A 22,730-nucleotide genomic window follows, 5' to 3' on the forward strand; every position below is an offset into this window, starting at 1 on the left:
CTAGTCTCTCCTCCTCAGCCTGACCTAGTCTCTCCTCCTCAGCCCAACTCGACCTAGTCTCTCCTCCTCAGCCTGACCTAGTCTCTCCTCCTCAGTCTGACCTAGTCTCTCCTCCTCAGCCTGACCTAGTCTCTCCTCCTCAGTCTGACCTAGTCTCTCCTCCTCAGTCTGACCTAGTCTCTCCTCCTCAGTCTGACCTAGTCTCTCCTCCTCAGCCTGACCTAGTCTCTCCTCCTCAGTCTGACCTAGTCTCTCCTCCTCAGCCTGACCTAGTCTCTCTTCCTCAGCCTGACCTAGTCTCTCCTCCTCAGCCTGACCTAGTCTCTCCTCCTCAGCCTGACCTAGTCTCTCCTCCTCAGCCTGACCTAGTCTCTCTTCCTCAGTCTGACCTAGTCTCTCCTCCTCAGTCTGACCTAGTCTCTCCTCCTCAGCCTGACCTAGTCTCTCCTCCTCAGTCTGACCTAGTCTCTCCTCCTCAGTCTGACCTAGTCTCTCCTCCTCAGTCTGACCTAGTCTCTCTTCCTCAGCCTGACCTAGTCTCTCCTCCTCAGCCGGGAGGAGAGACTAGGTCTGGACCGGGAGCCAGTAGACCGGGACTGGACCGGGAGCCAGTGGACCGGAACTGGACCGGGAGCCAGTAGACCGGGACTGGACCGGGAGCCAGTGGTCCGGGACTGGACGGGGAGCCAGTGGACCAGGACTGGACCGGGAGCCTGTGGACCAGAACTGGACTGGGAGCCAGTGGAGCTGTTGGGGGACAGGAGGGATGTGGTGGATGGAGGGGGTTTGAGTTATGAAGGTTACTTACTATGTAGGTGACTTTGACGCTGCTATTCATGCACCTTGTACTGGTATGTATCTGTAGGGCTGGGCGATATGGAGAAAATCAAATATCACTATATTTTTGACCAAATACCTCGATATCGATACCGCAACAATATTGTAGCGTTGACTATTGGTGCTTTCACAAAATATTTACACAATGAGATTTTTGATAAATAATCATCAGTAATGTGGATATAATGACTAAGTGGGTAAAGGCAAATAATAGAACAGTTACTAGTTACTTGCTAGTCTCATATCACGATATCGATATATTGCCCAGCTCTATTTATCTGTCCTCGTACTGGTACCGTTGTGTTCCAGGTGGACTGAGTGTAGAACTTGTATGTATTTATGTGTCTTGTATGTGTTTATACTTGCTGCACACCTAATCACCCTTCAGGGACACAAATAAAGTTGAATTTGAAGTTGAAAGTCCAGGGTGGACTACTATTATGGAGTACTATTAAACCCCCAAACAGTAAGACCTGCAGCCTCCGTTCTACTTGATGTACTTGTGTGTTTGTGAGTTCTTTGTTGGAGGCCGATGGCTGCTTCTGTGTTTGCTGTGAACGGGAGAAATAAAGAAGAGGAACTCTGAGTGAGAGGATGGAGCAGTGATTGGTGGTGTAGTGTAGTCTGTTAGTGAGAGGATGGAGCAGTGATTGGTGGTGTAGTGGTGTCTGTTAGTGAGAGGATGGAGCAGTGATTGGTGGTGTAGTGGTGTCTGTTAGTGAGAGGATGGAGCAGTGATTGGGGGTGTAGTGTAGTCTGTTAGTGAGAGGATGGAGCAGTGATTGGTGGTGTAGTGTAGTCTGTTAGTGAGAGGATGGAGCAGTGATTGGTGGTGTAGTGTAGTCTGTTAGTGAGAGGATGGAGCAGTGATTGGTGGTGTAGTGTAGTCTGTTAGTGAGAGGATGGAGCAGTGATTGGTGGTGTAGTGTAGTCTGTTAGTGAGAGGATGGAGCAGTGATTGGTGGTGTAGTGTAGTCTGTTAGTGAGAGGATGGAGCAGTGATTGGTGGTGTAGTGTAGTCTGTTAGTGAGAGGATGGAGCAGTGATTGGTGGTGTAGTGGTGTCTGTTAGTGAGAGGATGGAGCAGTGATTGGTGGTGTAGTGGTGTCTTTTAGACAGTAGGTGGAGCTGTTGGTTCAAACTGAACTACAACTTTATTGGTATTACTCACAGACATCTACATCACAAATGACCCTACTTTTTTTAAAATTTATATTTTTTATTTTTATATTAATATTATTATTATTATTATTATTAATATAATAAAATAATAAAAATTATATATTTTTATTTTTTTTTATTATTATTTTTTATAATAATAATAATATTATACTACTCACAACATCTACATCCCGACATCGTACGGAAAAAGTCATGAAAAGCAGTAAAAAAAATATTGCAAATATAAAAAAAAAAAAAAAAAAAAAAAAAAAAAAAAAAAAAAAAAAAAAAAAAAAAATAAAAAAAAAAAAAAAAAAAAAAAAAAAAAAAAAAAAAATTTCAAAATTTGTCAAAAATGTCAAAATCTTCTTTTAGAAAAAAAAAAATGCGCCAAAGCGTCGAACATATGATAAAAGCATCAAGATATGTAACAAAACAATTGGAAAATTAAGTAAAAAAAAACGAAGGTAGGAAGCATATGATCATCCGGGTCATTTTTTACAGTGCACGGAGCTCCTCCTCCAGTTTGTACAGAACACACCGGGATCACTGCGGGACGGAGGAGACCCGGGAAGACTTCTAACATTTTTCTCCGGTAAGAGGCACGCGCACAGGTGTTTCTGTGTGACTCCAACATGTTTAATGTGAAGGTAACGGGTCCTGCTGCCACTTCCTGGTTTCAGGTAAGAGCTGCACGGTAATATAATGTAGTAATGATAATATAATGTAGTAATGATAATATAACGGCCGAAATGATAATCACGTTTATTTTTTTTATCAATGTGATTTCATTTAGGGACAAAATATCTTGACTGAACTTTTATATTGAAATAAACCGAGCACTGCTTTCACTGGCACGCCGTGTTACTTCCCAATCAACTTGAAGTGATTCAGGAAGTTAACTCCTCTCACTCTCTCTCACACTCTCTCTCACACACACACACACACACACACACACACACACACACACACACACACACACACACACACACACACACACACACACACGCTATATTTCAGCTGATTGTAGGCAGCCTTGTGTGCCATTGTGGACTGGAAAGGTGCCCTTTTGCCACAATAAAAAATTAATGAAAAAATGAATTAAAATGTCAGCTCTTAAAGGGGAAGTGGTCTACTCTTAGCTGTGGAGGGGGGAGCATCTCAGAGAGAATAGGGCGGGTGGGAGGGAGGGAGCAGGGTATACATGTGGTGATAGAAAGAGCCTATTGAGAATGTGGAGATGACGTCACTACCAGAGGTGGGTAGTAACGAGTTACATTTACTCCGTTACATTTACTTGAGTAAGTTTTTGAAAAATAGGAGTAGTTTTAAATCACTATACTTTTTACTTTTACTTGAGTAGATTTGTGAAGAAGAAACTGTACTCTTACTCCGCTACGTTAGGCTACAATGAGCTCGTTACTTTTCTTTTTACCTCTTTGGTATTCTATGTGTCATTAGGTTCGTTCGAGATGAGCCAGATCTGCGCAGAATCGATCACCGGCGATCGGCGCCCAATGCATGCCGGTTAGATTTGTGTCCGACTTGATCCCGACTTGCTCTGACGTCATGCACACGTGGGCAATGATAATCTCACGAGACCAAGGCGGCCGCAGTTCTGAGACGCAGGTAGCGCAGTTGCTTTTCACCAACTGCAAGAGCCAGGCGGACGCAGGCGGACCCAGTGCATGCTGGGAAACGCCGGCCTCTCAGCTGATCAAACAGCTGATTGGTTCAGAATCGACTCAACATGATGATGTTTTATATAAACTTTTTATTGATTTTCAATCGGAGGGATTTTAACTGCTATTTGTCTGATTTAAAGGCTTATTCTGTACAGAACACATGTTGTGTGGCTGATAGTGATGTTTAAAAGTCAGAGACTAAATCTGTTCAGATTACGGATCATCTACAGTCTGTTGTTAATTAACATCAGCAACAGATCGCATGTAGAGCATTCTGACAGCTACTTTGTCATAATAAAAACAACTGGAGACTGTGTAGGAGCTGATATAGGGGTCTGATAACATTTTATTAAATCGGAATCGGACCACCGTGTTTCTGTCACTTCCTGTTCAGCCTGAAGGCTGCTGTCAGCTGGAAAACTGTCCGACTTGAGAGCGGACTTTTGTCACCGCCCCCAGCTGCTGCCGCCTGCTCTCGTCTACTTTACAGGCGAGGCGCAGTTCATCTTGAACGAGCCTAGTGTTTGATTTTGACAGAGAGTGACCGTGCGTTCATGGACATCGGAAAAACGTTTTTCCGAGTGAAAACGTCACCATTCACGTACCTTCCTGTGGGAATCAGAGGAGGGAAACTGGGGCTGGATTTAGATACCCGAGTTCCCCAGGTGGTGACGTGTTGTTGACAACTGACGTTTGGTTTATTGAACATATTTCAATGATAATAAAATATATAGATATAAACTGTTTATTGTGGACAAATGCCTCTGCCAAGAAACATACACAGACATAATATGTTTAAAATTATTCATAAATAGGCCCATGTATAAAAACAACACATTATCTGTGTCCTTTCCTGTTGGTTGTCCTCCAGATAACACAAACACACACCTGTCCATGTGCTGTCTGGATGCTCGCATAAGAAAACAGCAGAGAATCTTCTGTTAGTGTGGCCTCCATGTTTTTACCACCTGATGCTCTCGGCTACGGCCCAGTCATGAAACAAGTTGTTATGCCAAACGCCCAATATAACAGAAGAAGAAGAACACGCATCCCGACCCTGTGAACGCTGCCAGTCGGAAAAACAACGTAACCAGGGGGGCGGTCCCTGTTATTCCCAGGTGGCATGAACGCAGCAAGAGACTTCCACTAAAGGCTCTACCATGTGACTGTGTTTCACCAATCAAACGTAGTTGTGCAGTCTCATCACGTGACCGTACTCAATCTCAGCGGCGGGACCGGACCATGGATGTATTAAGAGAACCGATGGGTCAGCTTTACAGTCGTAGCAAAACAAAAATGTCAGAATCAACCGCCTGTACTACCAATCCAGACCAACATGACCTGGATCTCTTTCAGTTCCCCGGTTTCACCTAACCTAACCACCGCGGTCCCGCATAACTGTGTCACCACGCTGGTTATCAACTGGTTCAGTCAACCATCAGGGTTTTCCAATCCAGAGATGCGCACGTTCACATAAAAGAGGCGATGTTTGCACAACATGACCAATAGCCACATATTTTGCATAAGAAGAGCAAACTATAATTCTCCATAAATATGAAGAACACAGACACAGTTTTACAGACAAAACGCAATACAGTCTCCGCTTCCTAAAACAGGAAGGAAAGCTGGCAAAAGAAAAAAAGGCGACACTGTTGATGCATAAATCACAACTCTTATCAATATCACTTCCCCATCAGTCAGGACCAAGATCTGGCCATAATTATACTTGTCCTTTCCATAAACTGTCATTGCTTTAGCCTATTATTTCAGTTGCTACCCTGGCAGTGGGAAGCCATCATGAGAGCAAATAAAAAATATAAAAACATAATTCAAACCGATGTGCGCATTGACGACACATGGCTCAAAAAGGCCAAGAAATAGCCGATATGTAATTCCCTCCCATTAAAATCTATATATTTCATAAATATATCCATTAGGGGTGTGCATTGGCACTGCCCTCACAATTCGATTCGATTACGATTCACCAGGTAACGATTCGATTCAATTCGATTCTACGATGCATTGCGATGCATTGCAATGCATCAACATTCTACTGCACACAAGGCAAATTTTTCATCAGTCATGAGCAGGTCTCAACATTAAAAAAAAATCCCTACTGGCCCCCAGTTAATGATAACTAGAGAGGCTACTTAACTGAAAAATGACTCTCAGATTAGGGGGCAATTCACTGAGGAGTGATGGTTAAAGAGACGATTACTGAAACGTAATCCGTGTCCTGATTGGTGGAAAATTGCTTACAGAAAGAAAGGCCTGTTGTCAGGGAAACATGTCACTGAAGAGCGTCACGGTGAAAAGTTGTGCCGAAAACAGCAGCTGTGATGATGAATGGACTGAGAAGCAGGCTACGCGATTCCTCCCTATGCTCCCCTGAAATAAGACAATGTTGTTGCTAAATAATACAACCGGCATCATCATCAAGAATAAAGAACGCGGCGTCATTCACGTCCATATTAAGTAGCCACATGTATTTGTTTTGGTCTTTAAATACCTCCATAGGTTTACCACTCCAGCGGAAGAGGATGGTTAGACAGCAGCTCACGTTTACAAGAGTTTGTCAAAGTTCAAGATTGGTTGCGAATTAAGATAAACACTTAGACTACAAACTACATCTTTCATTTTAGCTTGTTTGTAAAGTCGCTATTTGCAGAGCAGAGCTGTGTTTGCACAGCGCGGTGGACGAGTGGACAGCCAGACAGAGCAGACTAAAATGATCGCCTGTACAACAGGTAGGTGGGTATTGATAAGTATTGACTCTGTAATCATTGAGGGTTTATTGTAGGCTACTTACAGTAGGCTAACGAGTGTAGCGTTGGTTCATCTGCGCCATCGTCGGTAAATAATCCCCGGTAACGTTTCCAGCTACTATGTGCTGCGTGAAACGCACACACCTCAGCTTTTTGTGTGACGCGCAGCGCAAGAATCGCTGTTCAGAATCCAAAATGCAACGCTTGTATCCAAATTAATTGGTTATAAATTACCTGGGGGTGAAAATGTAAAATGTTAACATTCACGCACGCTTCGTGCCGCTCTGTATGACGTGTGCTGATGCAGCAGACAGAGCCACAGTGACAGAAACTTCACAACTTTATTGTCGACTCCGAAGGCCAGAAAACAATGAGCGCATAATCGATTATGGCACTTTGCGCGCGATGCTGAATCGTGCATGCCCCGCATTGCAATGCATTGCCGAATCGATTATTGTTGACACCACTAATATCCATCAGGGAATGTTAACGGGGTTGTCTGTCTCTAAATGTTTTTTGTATGAAAAATCTCTCTCTCTCTCTCTCCCTCTCTCTCTCTCTCTCCTCCCTCTCTCTCCTCTCTCTCTCTCTCTCTCTCTCCTCCTCCTCTCTCTCTCTCTCTCTCTCTCTCTCCCTCCTTTCTCTCTCCTCCTTTCTCTCTCTCTCTCTCTCTCTCCTCCTCTATATATATATATTTTTTTATTTTAAATAATACCATATATATACCTTACATATATATATAACCACCCTATTCTCTCTCTTCCTCCTCTTTATATTCCTGCTCATCATATTGTTTTTCCTCATATGTAAAATATATAATATGTAATATGTATATGTATGTATATTTATATGTGTATGTGTCTATGTATTAAAAATAATTATTTTGGTTGTTTATTATGTGTGTGTGTGGTAGTATATGTGTGTGTGGTATATGGTGTATGTTTATGTGTGTAGTGTGTGGTGTGTATAAGTAGTATAATATGTGGTAATGTGTGTGTAGTATATTTTGGTGTGTGGTGTTGTGTGTGTGTATTAAGTAATGTGTGGTATGAATGTGTGGTGGTGGTGGGCCCTCGTGTGTATGTGTGTGTGCGGTCTCCCTGATATTATCTCTCTCTCTCTCTCTCTCTCTCTCTCTCTCTCCACCAAGCTCAACCTGATCTTCTATAAGAACGGTGATGCCGTTATCAATCGAGTATTGATTGGTCAGTAGGCGGAGCTTTAACACCGGTTGATCTCTGATCTCCAACTTAACCTGCTCCGGACCAGGTTAGGCGTCCAGCATGAGTTACCATGGTTATTGAACCCGGTATCAAGTGATCCACCTTCGTGATACAGAAAACCCTGGTGAACCTGAAGTTACCTCGTTAACCCCAAATCTTGCTTCGTAGTCCAGGCCTCTGGCCTCATAATGAAAGCATGGTTACCTTATATTATATATATTAGTAAAAGTGCCAAACAGCAGCTCCATTACCTTGTTCTAGTTCTGCCTGCAGAGCCTGGTAAAAAAGTATAAAGGTTTGGACATTTATTAATTATTTAGTAATTATTTGGATGACTACTTGTTACTTTTACTTAATTCATATTATTCTGAAGTAACAGTACTTTTACTTGAATACAGTTTTTGGCTACCCACCTCTGGTCACTACACAGCGCCCCGCCCCCTTCCGCCATTTTGGGAGGCTACCCGCCAGAACTGCTCATTGTTTGTGTTGGTAGCAGAGGAGGTTGTTGCAATTCCTCACTATATTTAAATGCCTGGAAAACACTGCTTTGTAAAAAAAAAATGCCCCAGTGTCTTACACGATTGTCGTGGAAACCATAGGAACCATGTGTTAAAGTTTTTTCATTTCCCTACATGGAAAAAGCATAAAGGAGAGCATGTCTCCGATGTAACAAGGAGACTTCGGATTTCTTGGGTGGCTGCAATTAGAAGAAAGGACCTTTCTCTGGTCCAGCACAGAGACAGCACACTGACTGGAAAGGATCCCTCCAGAGATAGACCTTTTAGTTAAAGAGTAAGATCCTTTTAGTTTAACATGAAACAGCCCCGAAATCACCATCACCAAACTCCACCAGACTCCATGTAAATAATCAGGACTTTTAGCGTGTATAGAGACAGCATATTTCCACATGTAAATGGGTGAATTAAGGGTTTATTTCAACCAAACCAGAGTGGTGATTGTTGGAACAGTGGAAAGATGAACCAAGACGGCTTTTGATACTTTTATTTAGTTTCTGTCTACTTTGAATGAAGTGTGTTTTACGATGATAAAAGTCCTGATTATTTACATGGAGTCTGGTGGAGTTTGGTGATGGTGATTTCGGGGCTGTTTCATGTTAAACTAAAAGGATCTTACTCTTTAATTAAAATGGCTCTCTGTAGGGATCCTTTCCATAATGTTATCAGACACTTAGAATAATAATCTGAGTCTGTCAGCGGCAAAAACTTTTAGTGGACACTAACTGATTAATATACTGGACCAGTTTCAGAGATTGTTGTTTCTATCAGTTTGTCCCTGTAAGGGCCCTTTTCTTTTGCTGCCTTCTTCTTAATTTTCTCGCAATTTCTCTGTTTAAACCATGGATGTATTAAGAGAACAAAACGCCTTAATGATAATTCCTTGAGCCGTCTTTCCTGCTCCCTGTCTGTGTCGCTCTAACACTGTTGCCCCTGGCAACCGTTAGCGTAGGATCCCAAAATGGTGGACGGCTCAGACACCTCCCAAATCGTGACGTATGTCCTCATTCTCAATACACACACACACAGCACACAGTACACACACACACAGACACACACACACACAGACACACACACACACACACTAAGGTGTTACAAGAGGTAGAGGGGACTGATACACACACACACACTCACACAGGCTATAGACATTTAATAGGCTACATGTACTTTACTTGAGTCTTTTCTTTTCATGCCACTTTCTACTTCTACTCCGCTACATTCATCTGTTACAGCTTTAGTTACTAGTTACTTTAGTTACTCCGCTACATTCATCTGTTACAGCTTTAGTTACTAGTTACTTTAGTTACTCCGCTACATTCATCTGTTCCAGCTTTAGTTACTAGTTACTTTAGTTACTAGTTACTTTAGTTACTCCGCTACATTCATCTGTTCCAGCTTTAGTTACTAGTTACTTTAGTTACTCCACTACATTCATCTGTTCCAGCTTTAGTTACTAGTTACTTTATTTACTCCGCTACATTCATCTGTTCCAGCTTTAGTTACTAGTTACTTTAGTTACTCCGCTACATTCATCTGTTCCAGCTTTAGTTACTAGTTACTTTATTTACTCCGCTACATTCATCTGTTCCAGCTTTAGTTACTCGTTACTTTAGTTACTAGTTACTTTATTTACTCCGCTACATTCATCTGTTACAGCTTTAGTTACTAGTTACTTTAGTTACTCCGCTACATCATCTGTTCCAGCTTTAGTTACTAGTTACTTTTACTCATTCTACATTCATCGGTTCCAGCTTTAGTTACTAGTTGACTTTAGTTACTCGGCTACATTCATCTGTTCCAGCTTTAGTTACTTTAGTTACTCCGCTACATTCATCTGTTACAGCTTTAGTTACTAGTTACTTTAGTTACTCGGCTACATTCATCTGTTCCAGCTTTAGTTACTTTAGTTACTCCACTACATTCATCTGTTCCAGCTTTAGTTACTAGTTACTTTAGTTACTAGTTACTTTATACATTAAGATTTCTGCACACAGAACACATGTAGTTTATAAAATCTGATGTTTGATTCTAAAGTAAACTAACCGACAATATAACGGCTATATATATATAAGTCCGGCTGAAATGGGGTGTGTGTGTGTGTGTGTGTGTGTGTGTGTGTGTGTGTGTGTGTGTGTGTGTGTGTGTGTGTGTGTGTGTGTGTCTGTGTGTGTTGTTACACACACAGGGACACACACACACACGCAGAAGATTACTAATAAAAATATTAGGGTGCAAATCCTCCATCATAACAGCAATGCTCCAAGGTCCAAACGCGCCTGGTTTTTAAAGGGAATGGGAGATGATCTCTGATTGGTTGATGAATGGGAGATGATCTCTGATTGGTTGATTGCATGTTACGCCCAAAACACACCTCTGATTAATGAAGACACTAAGGACAACCCTTTAGAACCAGGCGCCCGGCGCATGGACCCTTTTTTCCGCCGTCAAAACTAGCAGAAGTGGATTTGGACACGCCCTGAACACACCTGCACCAGGCGCTTCACGCCGTGCGCTCAGATCGATAAAATAGGGCCCCAAGTGTTTATAGATATTCAGAGAGTGTTAAACTATAGAAATAATGGTTATTGTGTGTGTCTCCTCTCAGAGGTGAGGAGAACAGTGACTTGGAGAAAGAGAAGGAAGGGGAGGAGGGAGCAGAGTCTGGAGTGTACAGTATGTCTACGAAGAGGGACCGGTCCAAAGAGGATCCTCCAGACCCTAGTAATGAACCTGGACCCTCAGACACAAAGTAAGAGACTGTTTCTACATATTTTTGGGGGGTTTTGTATAAACCAAATACAGTGCCTGACAAAAGTCTTGTCGCTTATCTAAGTTGTAGGAACAACAAATAATAACTTGACTTGTAGTTGATAAATTGGAATCAGAAATGGCTTATATGAAAGGGAAAGGCTTCTGGATTATGGTTATTATACCAAAATAAACTCTTGTATCATTCATTGAGTTTTATAATTGAATTAGGACAGAAAGGTCAGATTTGGCTTGGATAAAAGTCTTGTCGCATACAAAAATGCAGTAATGTACGGTAGAAATTATACGTTATTTTGAATACACAAACATGCTACAATAACATCAGAGCATACGTGAAGTCATGGTGCCTTGGGAAAAAGAAAATGAGCTCGGAGGACTACATCCATACGTCTCAGCAATGACTCAAATAACTTATTGATGAAGTCATCTGGAATAGCAAAGAAAGCGGTCTTGCAGGACTCCCAGAGTTCATCAAGATTCTTTGGTTTAATCTTCCAAGCCTCCTTCATCTTAGCCCAGACATCTCAATAATGTTGATGTCTGGTGACTGGGCTGGCCAATCCTGGAGCACCTTGACCTTCTTCGCTTTCAGGAACTTTGATGTGGAGGCTGAAGTATGACAAGGAGCGCCATCCTGCTGAAGAATTTGCCCTCTCTTGTGGTTTGGAATGTAATGGGCAGCAAGAAGTTGTTGATACTTCAGGCTGTTGATGTTGCCATCCACTCTGTAGATCTCTCGCACACCCCCATACTGGATGTAACCCCAAACCATGATTTGTCCTCCACCAAACTTGACTGTTTTCTGGGTGAATCTTGGCTCCATGCAGGTTCCAACAGGTCTTCTGCAGTATTTGCGGCAATTGGGATGCAGTTCAATGGATGATTCATCAGAAAAATCAACCTTCTGCCACTTTTCCACTGTCCATCCTTTCACCAAGCTGTGGGCCTGTGCAAATGCAACACAATTTTTTAGGTGTCTTCTATTTAAAGATTGTGAGCACTAATTTGGCCATGGAGACCACTGCGTGAGAGAATTCGACAAACTGTTCTTATAGATACAGGGCTTTCTGGTGGCCAGCCCAGAAAAAGGCCTGGCCCTGGACTGTTGAAGCAACAAACGGTCCTCAACAGTTGTCTTACGGGGTCTGCCTGACCTGGGCTTGTCATGAACTTCATTAGTTTCTTAAAATCTTTTTCTTATCCTCTCCACTTGACGTTTGGATACATTGAAGAGGTCTGCCACCTCAGCAGCAGACTTGGTCTTCAGGCTCTTGCTGATCAGCACTTTGGTCTGTGGTTGAATCTTTGGCATATTGTGAGAGGTCAGGTTGCACTTCAAATGAAGGTCTGGTGTGCTGGAGTTCTTTTTATACACACCCGGGAATGTGTTAATTACAGTATTTGTCACAAGTGAAGCTCTAATCTGTGATTGGTTGAATCATTTAAAGACACGACAAGACTTTGTCAAAGCCAAATCTGACCTTCCTGTCCTAATTCAATTATAAAACCCAATGAATGATACAAGACTTTATTTTGGTATAATAACCATAATCCAGAAGCCTTTGCCTTTCATATAAGCCATTTCTGATTCCAATTTATCAACTACAAGTCAAGTTATTATTTGTTGTTCCTACAACTTAGATAAGCAACAAGACTGTTGTCAGGCACTGTAGTAAGATTTTACATCCTCTTCTGGTTCCTGCATGTTCATAAAAAAAAGTAAACAGACAATGAATGGAGAGAGGACAACAATACGTCATAGAGAAACAGTATGACACATTAATGAAAATATTAAACATAACTACAGTGCATTGCTGTAGAGAAGAAACGTTGTTCACCAAGAGTTTTATTATGTAAGACTGGGTAATTAAAACATATTTTAATTGATGTATTTTATCAAATATGAAAGTTCCTGGACACAAAGTGAAAGTGGTTTTAAAGTATTTATTATAGATCAGGTTTACTGTCTCCTTGATGAAGTGGAAATAATGTCTTCATAGTCACACCGTGGTTATTGTGTGCTTGTCTCCTCTCAGACATCAGAAGTTGAGTGATGTATTATGGAGGAAATATTTATTCATAATTCAAATTTAAAGTCCAAAGAGAAAACGAAGCGAGATGAAATTAAGAATATTATTATTTCTTTTAATTTTCCATTTGGCTTTTCCATTTTGATTTAATATTTGGCTTTTCAATTTCAATTTAACATTGGATTTCCATTTGGATTTAATATTTGGCTTTTGAATTTCCATTTAATATTGGCTTTTCATTTGGACTTGACACATGTCAATGTAAATAAGGAGGTGTGGCCCAAAGGCTGGTGGGAGGGTCTGACACGAAAGGGGTGCAGAGGCACCTTATGAACAGCAGGGGGAGCTGACTGCTGGGGAGTATCTGTCTGCAGCTTCACCAGCAAACTGACTTGGCCTCTTATTTCACATGATAGAAACTGATGATGTAGGCTAAACACAAACGACATTTCATGCAACAACAGTGAAGTTGTCATGTAGTTACTATAATCAGAATCAGAATCAGAAATACTTTAATAATCCCAGGGGGAAATTATTTTTGTTACAACTCCAGATATACAAACAACATATATTATCCAGACTTTAACATATATATTAAAAACAAATACACAGTAATAATATATGAAAGATAAAATGTACAGTGTTAATGTGCAAAAAGTGCATTAAAAAAGAGAAATGATTGTCAGTGTTTGAGAGATTACAGAGATGGGGTATTCGACTCTCCGAGGGAGGCGTTGTAGAGTTTAATGACCACAGGCAGGAATGATCTCCTGTGGCGCTCTGTGGTGCATCTGGGTGAGAGGAGTCTTCTGCTGAAGGTGCTCCTCTGCTGGGCCAGTGTGTCCTAGAGAGGGGGGGAGACATTATCCAAGATGGACTGAAGCCTGGACAGCATCTTCCTCTCAGCCACGGTCATCAGTGTGTCCAGCTCCTCCCCCACAACATCACCAGCCCTCCCCCACGACATCACCAGCCCTCCTGATCAGATTGTTCAGTCTGTTGGTGTCTGCCACCTTCATCCCACTGCCCCAGCATGTGACAGCGAAGAAGATAGCACTGGCCACAACAGACTGATAGAACATCCTCAGCATCGTCCGGCAGATGTTAAAGGACCTCAGCCTCCTCAGGAAAAAGAGTCGACTTTGGCCCTTTTTGTAGACAGCCTCGGCATTTCTAGTCCAGTCCAGCTTATTATTTAAGTACACCCCCAGATACTTGTACTCCTCAACAGTGTCCACAGGGACCCCCTGGATGGAAACAGGGGTCCCAGATGATTTTGCCCTCCTCAGATCCACTACGAGCTCTTTCGTTTTTGTCACATTGAGCTGCAGATGGTTCAGCTCACTCCAAGTGACAAAGTTGCCCACAACAGTCCTCTATTCATTCTCATCACCCTTTTCTATGCAGCCAACTATTGCTGAGTTATCAGAAAACTTCTGAAGGTGGCAGGACTCAGTGCAATAGTTGAAGTCTGAGGTGAAGAGGGTGAAGAGGAAGGGAGAGAGGACAGTCCCCTGTGGAGCCCCAGTGTTGCTACCACCCTGTCAGACACACAGTTCCTTTAGGGCCGCATCGTACTGTGGTCTGCCCCGTCGGCAGGTAATCAACAATCCAGGACACGATGGGGGCCTCCACCTGCATCGCAGTCATCTTCTCACCCAGTAGAGCTGGACAGATGGTGTTGAAAGCACCGGAGAAGTCAAAGAACATGACGCTCACAGTGCTCGCAGGCTTGTCCAGATGAGTGTAGACACTGTTCAGCAGGTAGATGATGCTGTCCTCAACTCCCAGGCTGGGCTGGTAGGCGAACTGTAGTGGATCAGTGAATGGCCTGACCATAGGCCTTAGCTGCTCCCGGACGAGCCTCTCAAAGGTCTTCATGATGTGGGACGTCAGAGCCACCGGTCTGTAGTCCTGAGTGTCTTTGGCACAGGAACGAAGCAGGACGTCTTCCACAGCACGGGGACCCTCTGTAGGTGCAGGCTCAGGCTGAAGACTTAGTACTCCATACAGCTGGGGGGCACAGGCTTTAAGCACCCTAGGAAATACACCATCTGGGCCAGCTTTTCCGGAGTGGAGTCTTGTCAGCTGTCTTCTCACCAGGTCAGGCGTGAAGGACACTGTAGAGGTGACTGTGGGGGGAGGGGTGAGGTCCTCAGGTTGTAGAGGAAAAGGTGTAGAGCATGGGGGAGGGGTGGAGTAGGAGGGTGTGAGTTGAGTGACGGTAGGGGTGCACCGATCCGATATTAGGATCGGATATCAGCCCCGATATTGCAAAAATAGCTGGAGTTTTTTTTTTTTTTACACTGCGTCGCAGCACCGGGGCCCCTGTTAACTGCGTACCCTTCTCACTCATGGTAGTAACTTTATAACACAACAATTAATAACCCACAACTAACTCTCTTAAAAGGATAAAACACCATAGCATATAACAATTTGAGACTTAAACAGTTTCTGACACTAATAATTTTACATTTACAAATGTAGCTACACCGCCGAATGGCATGCTGGGTATCATTACAGCTGCTAGCGCTAGCAAACAATCTTAAGCAGCTTGGGGACATGCCCCCCCCCCCGAACCTCAAAGAAAGTTAGCTAGAGGATGAAGAAAGACCGAGATACAACACGACTTTGCCAAGAGAGGAGTCGTTTCCCTTTTTTTTCCATATTCCACCAATCCCTCCACAGACCGTTGAGAAAGACGGGTTCAGAGCAATGATTAAAACTCTGGATTTAAGATGTCTTGGCTCGCTGAAATACGTCCTCCAACCTACTAACGTTTCCAACTTCGCCCCAGTGGACTTGGCCTCTTATTTCACATGATAGAAACTGATGATGTAGGCTAAACACAAACGACATTTCATACAACAACAGTGAAGTTTGGATATCAAATTTGGATATCGTTTCAAAATCGGAAATCAAATGAACGAAAAAGTAGCCTACACGGGCTGTACAAAAGGCCGTCAATCAGGAGTGATTGTTGTGAGTACATGTCGGAGAATAGCGCAGACACGCACCTCACACCACGCACACCACCCGGAGAAAAAAGTGAGAGAAAGAAAAAGGAGAGGTCGCAGTTCGGACGATGACTGACTACCCGGTTGAGATTGTGTGTGTGTGCGTCCTCGAGATCTGACCACACACAAACGCACGTAGCAGAGCTACCCACACCCATGTTTCTACTGTTGCTTAATTAAATAAAACATCAAAAGAGAGAAGTTGTTTGAGTCCCACCTGGGGCCAAGTTGGGAACCAGAATCAGCTTTAAATCCAGTCCTAATCTAGTCCTCACTAACACGGGCCCAATTATAGTAACTACATGAAAACTTCACTGTTGTTGCATGAAATGTCGTTTGTGTTTAGCCTACATCATCATTTTCTATAATGTGAAATAAGAGGCCAAGCCAGCCTGAAGCTGCAGACAGATACTCCTCAGCAGTCAGCTTTCCCTGCTGTTCATAAGGGGCCTCTGCACACCTTTCGTGTCAGACCCTTCCACCAGCCTTTGGGCCACACCTCCTCATTTACATTGACACGTGTCAAGTCCAAATCAAAAGCCAATGTTAAATGGAAATCAAAATGCCAAATATTAAATAAAAATTAAAAGCCAATGTTAAATTGAAATCGAAAAGCCAAATATTAAATTAAAATTAAAAGCCAATGTTAAATTAAAACTAAAAGCCAATGTTAAATTGAAATTGAAAAGCCAAATATTAAATCCAAATGGATAAGCTAAATAGACAATTAAAAAAAAAAATAACAATTTTTTATTTGATCTCGCTTCGTTTTCTCTTTGGACTTTCAATTTCTCTTTGGACTTTCAATTTCTCTTTGGACTTTCAATTTGTATTATGAATAAATATTTCCTCCATAGCCCCTCAGGTCCGTCCACCTTACGTTTTCTCCTCCACCCCTGCCCATTCCCCCATTCTTCAGTTCCCCCGACACTTGCCCCTGAGACTGTAGGCTGTTGTCTTCATTCAGCCCACCTCAGCTCCATCCATGCTCCACCTTTTTGCCAATTTTTTTGAATTGGCCTGCAGAGCTACTGGGAGCTGGCCACTTTGAGCTTCATTTCGGCTCTTCAGAAACTTATGGGTGACGGCACGGAGATTACATCCATATTTTGGGCAGTTTATGGCTTCAAACAGTGATGTGATTGCCCGCATAACCACACAACTTGATCTGTAGTCCCCTTCATCCTGACATTTTGAAATTCATGAACCAAAACTACAGGTGGCAGCCGTCTGCTCTCTGATCATTTAGACATTGTTGGTACAATGTTTTCTTACAATAACTTATAAAAGGATTTTCATTTTAAGATAAATGTCTTTGTCCACAGAAAGAGGAAGAAGAGTGATGTTTTTGAGGAGGAGAAGCCGTCCTACTGTGCTTTGTGTCAGAACGTCCTGAAGGATCCAGTCTCTACCAGCTGTGGACACTGGTTCTGCAGACGGTGCATCACTTCATACTGGGACCAGTCTGCTTCATCAGGAGACTCCTGCTGTCCCCAGTGTGGAGAAAGATGCAGAACAAGTAAGACTGTCCATCTGTCTGCTGATGTCTTCATGACTGGTTGGGTCAATTTCCGGTTTTAACCGGTCCGGTGTATCTTACTATTAGCTTGATCAAAGAGGAGAGTTTTAAGTTAATGGGGATGGTGTCTGCCTCGCGAACCCAGACTGGGAGCGGGTTCCATAATAAAGGAGCCTGATAACTGAAGGCTCTGGCTCCCAAGACCAGCCTACATTAGCAACCTGTGTCGCTCTCACGGTGCCAAATTTAACTTGTTTTACAGTAGTGGTATAAGTTCAACTACTTACTGAATCAAATAGCTTTTCAGTAGCTTAGCTCTTTTATTGACCAAGTAATGCGGTAACGCCATCCACACAAGCTAACTTTACATTTTCCTGAGCTTTCTGAAGCTCAAGCACAGCGGCGGTTTCTCCTGCAGTCTGACATAAAACTGCTGAGGATCACTGAAGCCATCACCAAATTCATGTACATAGATGTATAATTAAAGCTCTGATTTAATAACCTATTTTGCCATGTTGCTATAGCTTAGCTTGCTACATTTATTTGGGGCTAATGTTGACTTAATTGTATAGCTTCATTTAATGTGGAGTAATCTGTTTGTTTACTAGAAAGTTCATGTGTTTTTGGTGTGAGAAAACGATATATGGCAGTAGGTCTCATAGAAAACAAAAACTGCGCCACATATGTTGAAACATTTCGGAAGCCGAGGAAAGAAGTGAGCTGAAAAAGACGAGGCAAAATGTAAACCCCTAAACTTTAGGGGTTTACATTTTGCCTCGTCTTTTTCAGCTCGACTTTCACCCGCAGTGAGGTTATTATAACCTCACTGCGGGTGAAAGTCAATGCTTAGAGGTGCATTACTGCCACCATGTGGTCTGGCATATAATAAGACATAAGAAGAGAATAAGACAAGTGCAAAACATAGTGGTCAAAATTGGTATACCAGTCCCGTGGTTGGCTTGATATCAAACCACTTTAACATCTTTTACACAGGCCCAAGCCTTCTGAAAACTAACACTATTCATAATTAGACTTTTTGTATTTTCTTACAGTGGACGTGGTAAAGCAAGTACATAAGATCAGTGTGAAGGGGACGTTTGAACGTGTGACTGAAGGAAGTGATGTAACAGGAAGTGGAACCCCCCTCAACAGCATCTTCATTGCGCTCTACATCACAGACGAACTGAGTGAAGAAGTTAATACCCAACATGAGGTGAGGCAGCTCGAGACAGCTTCCAAGATGGAGACCCTCCATGACTCTCCAATCAACTGCAGTCACATCTTTAAAGCCTTACCTGACCAACAGAAACACATCAGAGTCGTTCTGATGATCGGCGTCGCTGGCGTTGGAAAAACCTTCTCAGTACAGAAGTTCTGTCTGGACTGGGCCGAGGGTTTGGAAAACCAAGATGTGGATCTGGTGATTCCTCTTTCCTTCAGGGGAGCTGAACTTGATCAAAGATGAGCAGTACAGTCTTCTGGAGCTGCTCCGTGTTTTCCATCCATCATTACAGGAGGTCACAGCAGAGCAGCTCGCTGGCTCTAAAGTTCTCTTCATCTTTGGACGGCCTGGATGAAAGCAGACTTTACCTGGATTTCAACAACAATGAGGCTGTTTCTGATGTCACACAGAAGTCATCAGTCAACGCTGCTGTCGCAAACCTCATCCAGGGGAAGCTGCTTCCCTCGGCTCTCGTCTGGATAACTTCCCGACCTGCAGCAGCCAATCAGATCCCTCCTGCGTGTGTTGACAGGGTAACAGAAGTACGAGGCTTCACTGACGACCAGAAGGAGGAGTACTTCAGGAAGAGAGTCAGTGATGAAGAGCAGTCCAGCAGAATCATCTCCCACATCAAGACATCCAGGAGCCTCCTTATCATGTGTCTGATCCCAGTCTTCTGCTGGATCACTGCTACAGTTCTGGACCACATGTTAACTACAGACCAGAGAGGAGAGCTGCCCAAGACCCTGACTGACATGTACTCACACTTCCTGCTGGTTGAGACAAAGAGGAAGAAGCTCAAGTATGCTGAGGGACATGAGAGGAGTCCACAGGAGCTGACGGAGGCTGACAGGGAAGTTCTTCTGAAGCTGGGGAGGCTGGCGTTTGAGGAGCTGCAGAAAGGAAACATCATGTTCTACCAAGAAGACCTGGACCGTTGTGGTCTGGATGTCAGAGAGGCCTCGCTGTACTCAGGAGTTTGTTCAGAGATCTTCAAAAGAGAGAGTGTGATCTTCCAGAAAACAGTCTACTGCTTCGTTCATCTGAGCATTCAGGAGTTTCTGGCTGCAGTCTATCTGTTCCACTGTTACACCAACAGGTACATACAGGTACTCAAGGACTTCCTGGGACCAGACTGGAAAAACAAGATCATTGATTTATCTCTGGATGAAGATGATGATGACAGGGACATAGAACATTCCCAGTCCGTGGATGAAGATGATGGTGTTGATGATGACAGGGACATTGACCATTCCCCAACCGTGGACAAAGATGATGGTGTTGATGATGACAGGGACAATGCCCATTCCCCACCCGTGGAAAAAGGTGATGATGATGACGGGAAAAATGACCATTACCCATCCCTGGATGTCTTCCTGAAGAGAGCCTTGGAGAAATCCCTTAGGAGTAAAAATGGCCACCTGGACCTGTTTGTCCGGTTCCTTCATGGCCTCTCTCTGGAGTCCAACCAGAGACTCTTAGGAGGCCTGCTGGGTCAGACAGACAACAGTCCAGAAATCATCCAGAGAGCCATCAACAACCTGAAGGAGATGAACAGTAATAAGATCTCTCCTGACAGAAGCATCAACATCTTCCACTGTCTGACGGAGATGAACGACCACTCAGTCCATCAGGAGATCCAAGAGTTCCTGAAGTCAAAGAACAGATCAAAGTACCTCTCTGTGATCCACTGCTCAGCTCTGGCCCACATGCTGCATATGTCAGAGGAGGTTCTGGATGAGTTGGACCTGAAGAAGTACAAAACATCACTGGAGGGAAAACTGAGACTGATTCCAGCTGTGAGGAACTGCCGAAAGGCTCTGTAAGTCCAGATTTTATAACTTTTATAAATCAGTATAGATTAGTAGTTCAGTTCTTCACACATGTTCTTGAGTTGTTTTAGCAACAAAGTCTCACTCTCAGCCAGATTTTCCAGGGTAAAACCACTTAGGGTTAGGGAAAGATCGTGGGCAGGGTTAAAAAAATTACGTTTAAGTGACACACAGGACAAGAATGGGACATGGACCCCAGTCTCTGGATGAAAGTACTGTGTTGATTGAGTCATCTATAGGCCTGGGTACCGAACGTCAATACTTTTATGGCACCGAAAAAAGCGTCTGAGCGCGTAAGCGCAAGCTTATCTGTCCTCTGCATATTGACACAGAGCAGAGCTCCGACCAACACACACACACACACACACACACACACACACACATGGAGAGGTGCGGACGGAGTAAACTGTCTGCAGTTTTGTTGAAGTCACAGAGAGTCACGGTTGGTTTCAAGTGTGGTTACAGTTTTTCAAAACTTCACGCAGACAGCGTTTGCTGCGATATGATATTAATGGCAAGCCGAAAGTGGTCGTGGTGCTGTTGATGTTACAGTATTATAACTGTTTTGATTCACAATTAAGATGGAAAATAAAAGCTTTGTGTTTAATGTATTTTTGTTGATGTTGAAATGGATTTTAAAACATATGGTATTGAAAAAAGTATCGTTAGGAACCGGCATTGAAACAGAGGCACCGGATTGAAAGATTCTGAACGATGCCCAGCCCTAGTCATCTATCACTCCAACCTGCCTCCTTACCCTACAGTCACACTAGCTACAAGAGACAGAGACAAAGCAACAGGCTGCCATTCATTTTCAACAGGAGTGGCCGTTAGACAGCGACAAGCAATGAGTTTGTCGCTGCCACGAGCAAGGCGGGCCGAAATAGACAAGAAGTCTATTTTATGCAAATGCTGAGTGATGTGACAAAGCGACAGCCAATCGGAGTGAAGGTAGCGTGAAGGCAGCGTGACATATGTCAGTGGCTCGAGTCGAAGAAAATATTTCAAGTTGGCGAAAATTGCTTCAGGACATCATATTTCTGTACATATCTGATATGTTTGGCATTTAATCTCATATATTGTGTTGAAGACATTGTGTGAGAAATAAATGCTTTTATGTCCAAAAACATCGTTCTTGTGACTTAACAATACCTCTGAAGTAACTTTGACGTGCTTGAAAGTAGCACCAGAGAATTTCTGTTTACTGTTGCCAAGCAACCAGGAGTAGGCTAGGCATGCCCAGGAGCGCCCACAAGCGAGTGCATGTCGCTCTCTTTTGTAGCTAATGTAACTGTAGGGTTACACGGATTTCAGTCTTTCATGATTCCTTACCATTCATCAAAAAAGGAAATGTCAAACTGTTTAACATCAAATGCATGAAGTAAATATAAAGTGTCCTCCTATATAATAACATATTTTGAAATATTTGTGTTCTGACAGACTACCTGGCTGTTTTCTCTCAGCGACTCACTGTGAAGTTGTGGCCTCAGCGCTGAAGTCCAACCCCTCCCATCTGAGAGACCTGGACCTGAGTCTCAACAAGCTGCAGGATTCATCAGTAAAGCTTCTATCTGCTGGACTGCAAAGTCCACACTGTAGACTGGAGACTCTGAGGTCAGTTTACTGATTATATAGTTTATATACCACATAAAGCATTTGATTTTTTTAGGAATTAGAACACACTCAAAGGACTCAAAGGACTATCATGACAAAATCCTAGAGTACACCACTTAAACGCTTTCGTAAAAAGTTGATGGAAACGGCTAGGGCTGCAGCTATCGATTATTTTAGTAATCGAGTATTCTACAGATTATTTCATCGAGTAATCGGGTAAGAAATACGTTTGCTTTACAGTAAAGAACAAATATACAAAAGTGGTTTCCTTTTTTCGAAAAAGCAACATTTTAATTGCCTAAATTGCATACAATAACAGGGATAGATGCTAATATTTTAAGCACAGGCCACATGGGGCACCAAGCCCCCTCTGTTGGCAAAAGTACATATTTGGTGGCCCAAATGTAAATCTTTTTCACCCCCCTTCCCCTTATTGCCTCTGGCTCTTTGCACTGGATATGCAAAAGAGCTGTTCACTAACCAGAGGGTAAATGTGACTGTACAAAACTTACAGCAGGTCAATTCAACTAGATTGTTC

The 22,730-nt window shown here is 43.0% G+C and overlaps 1 protein-coding gene across 1 annotated transcript in view; it reads left to right on the forward strand.

Moving 5' to 3' along the window:
* The first annotated feature begins 2,510 nt into the window (after nucleotides 1-2,510).
* The window catches only part of LOC120552635, a 38,537-nt gene continuing 18,317 nt past the window's right edge, over nucleotides 2,511-22,730 (forward strand). Inside the window, 7 exon segments of the mRNA XM_039790816.1 lie at nucleotides 2,511-2,593; nucleotides 10,795-10,938; nucleotides 17,331-17,524; nucleotides 18,577-18,965; nucleotides 18,967-19,086; nucleotides 19,088-20,568; nucleotides 22,019-22,192. Of these exon segments, the coding sequence (XP_039646750.1) occupies nucleotides 10,865-10,938; nucleotides 17,331-17,524; nucleotides 18,577-18,965; nucleotides 18,967-19,086; nucleotides 19,088-20,568; nucleotides 22,019-22,192 (2,432 nt within the window). The 5' untranslated portion in view covers nucleotides 2,511-2,593; nucleotides 10,795-10,864.

Source organism: Perca fluviatilis, chromosome 22, assembly GCF_010015445.1.
Source record: "Perca fluviatilis chromosome 22, GENO_Pfluv_1.0, whole genome shotgun sequence".
NCBI classification, from domain to species: Eukaryota; Metazoa; Chordata; class Actinopteri; order Perciformes; family Percidae; genus Perca; species Perca fluviatilis.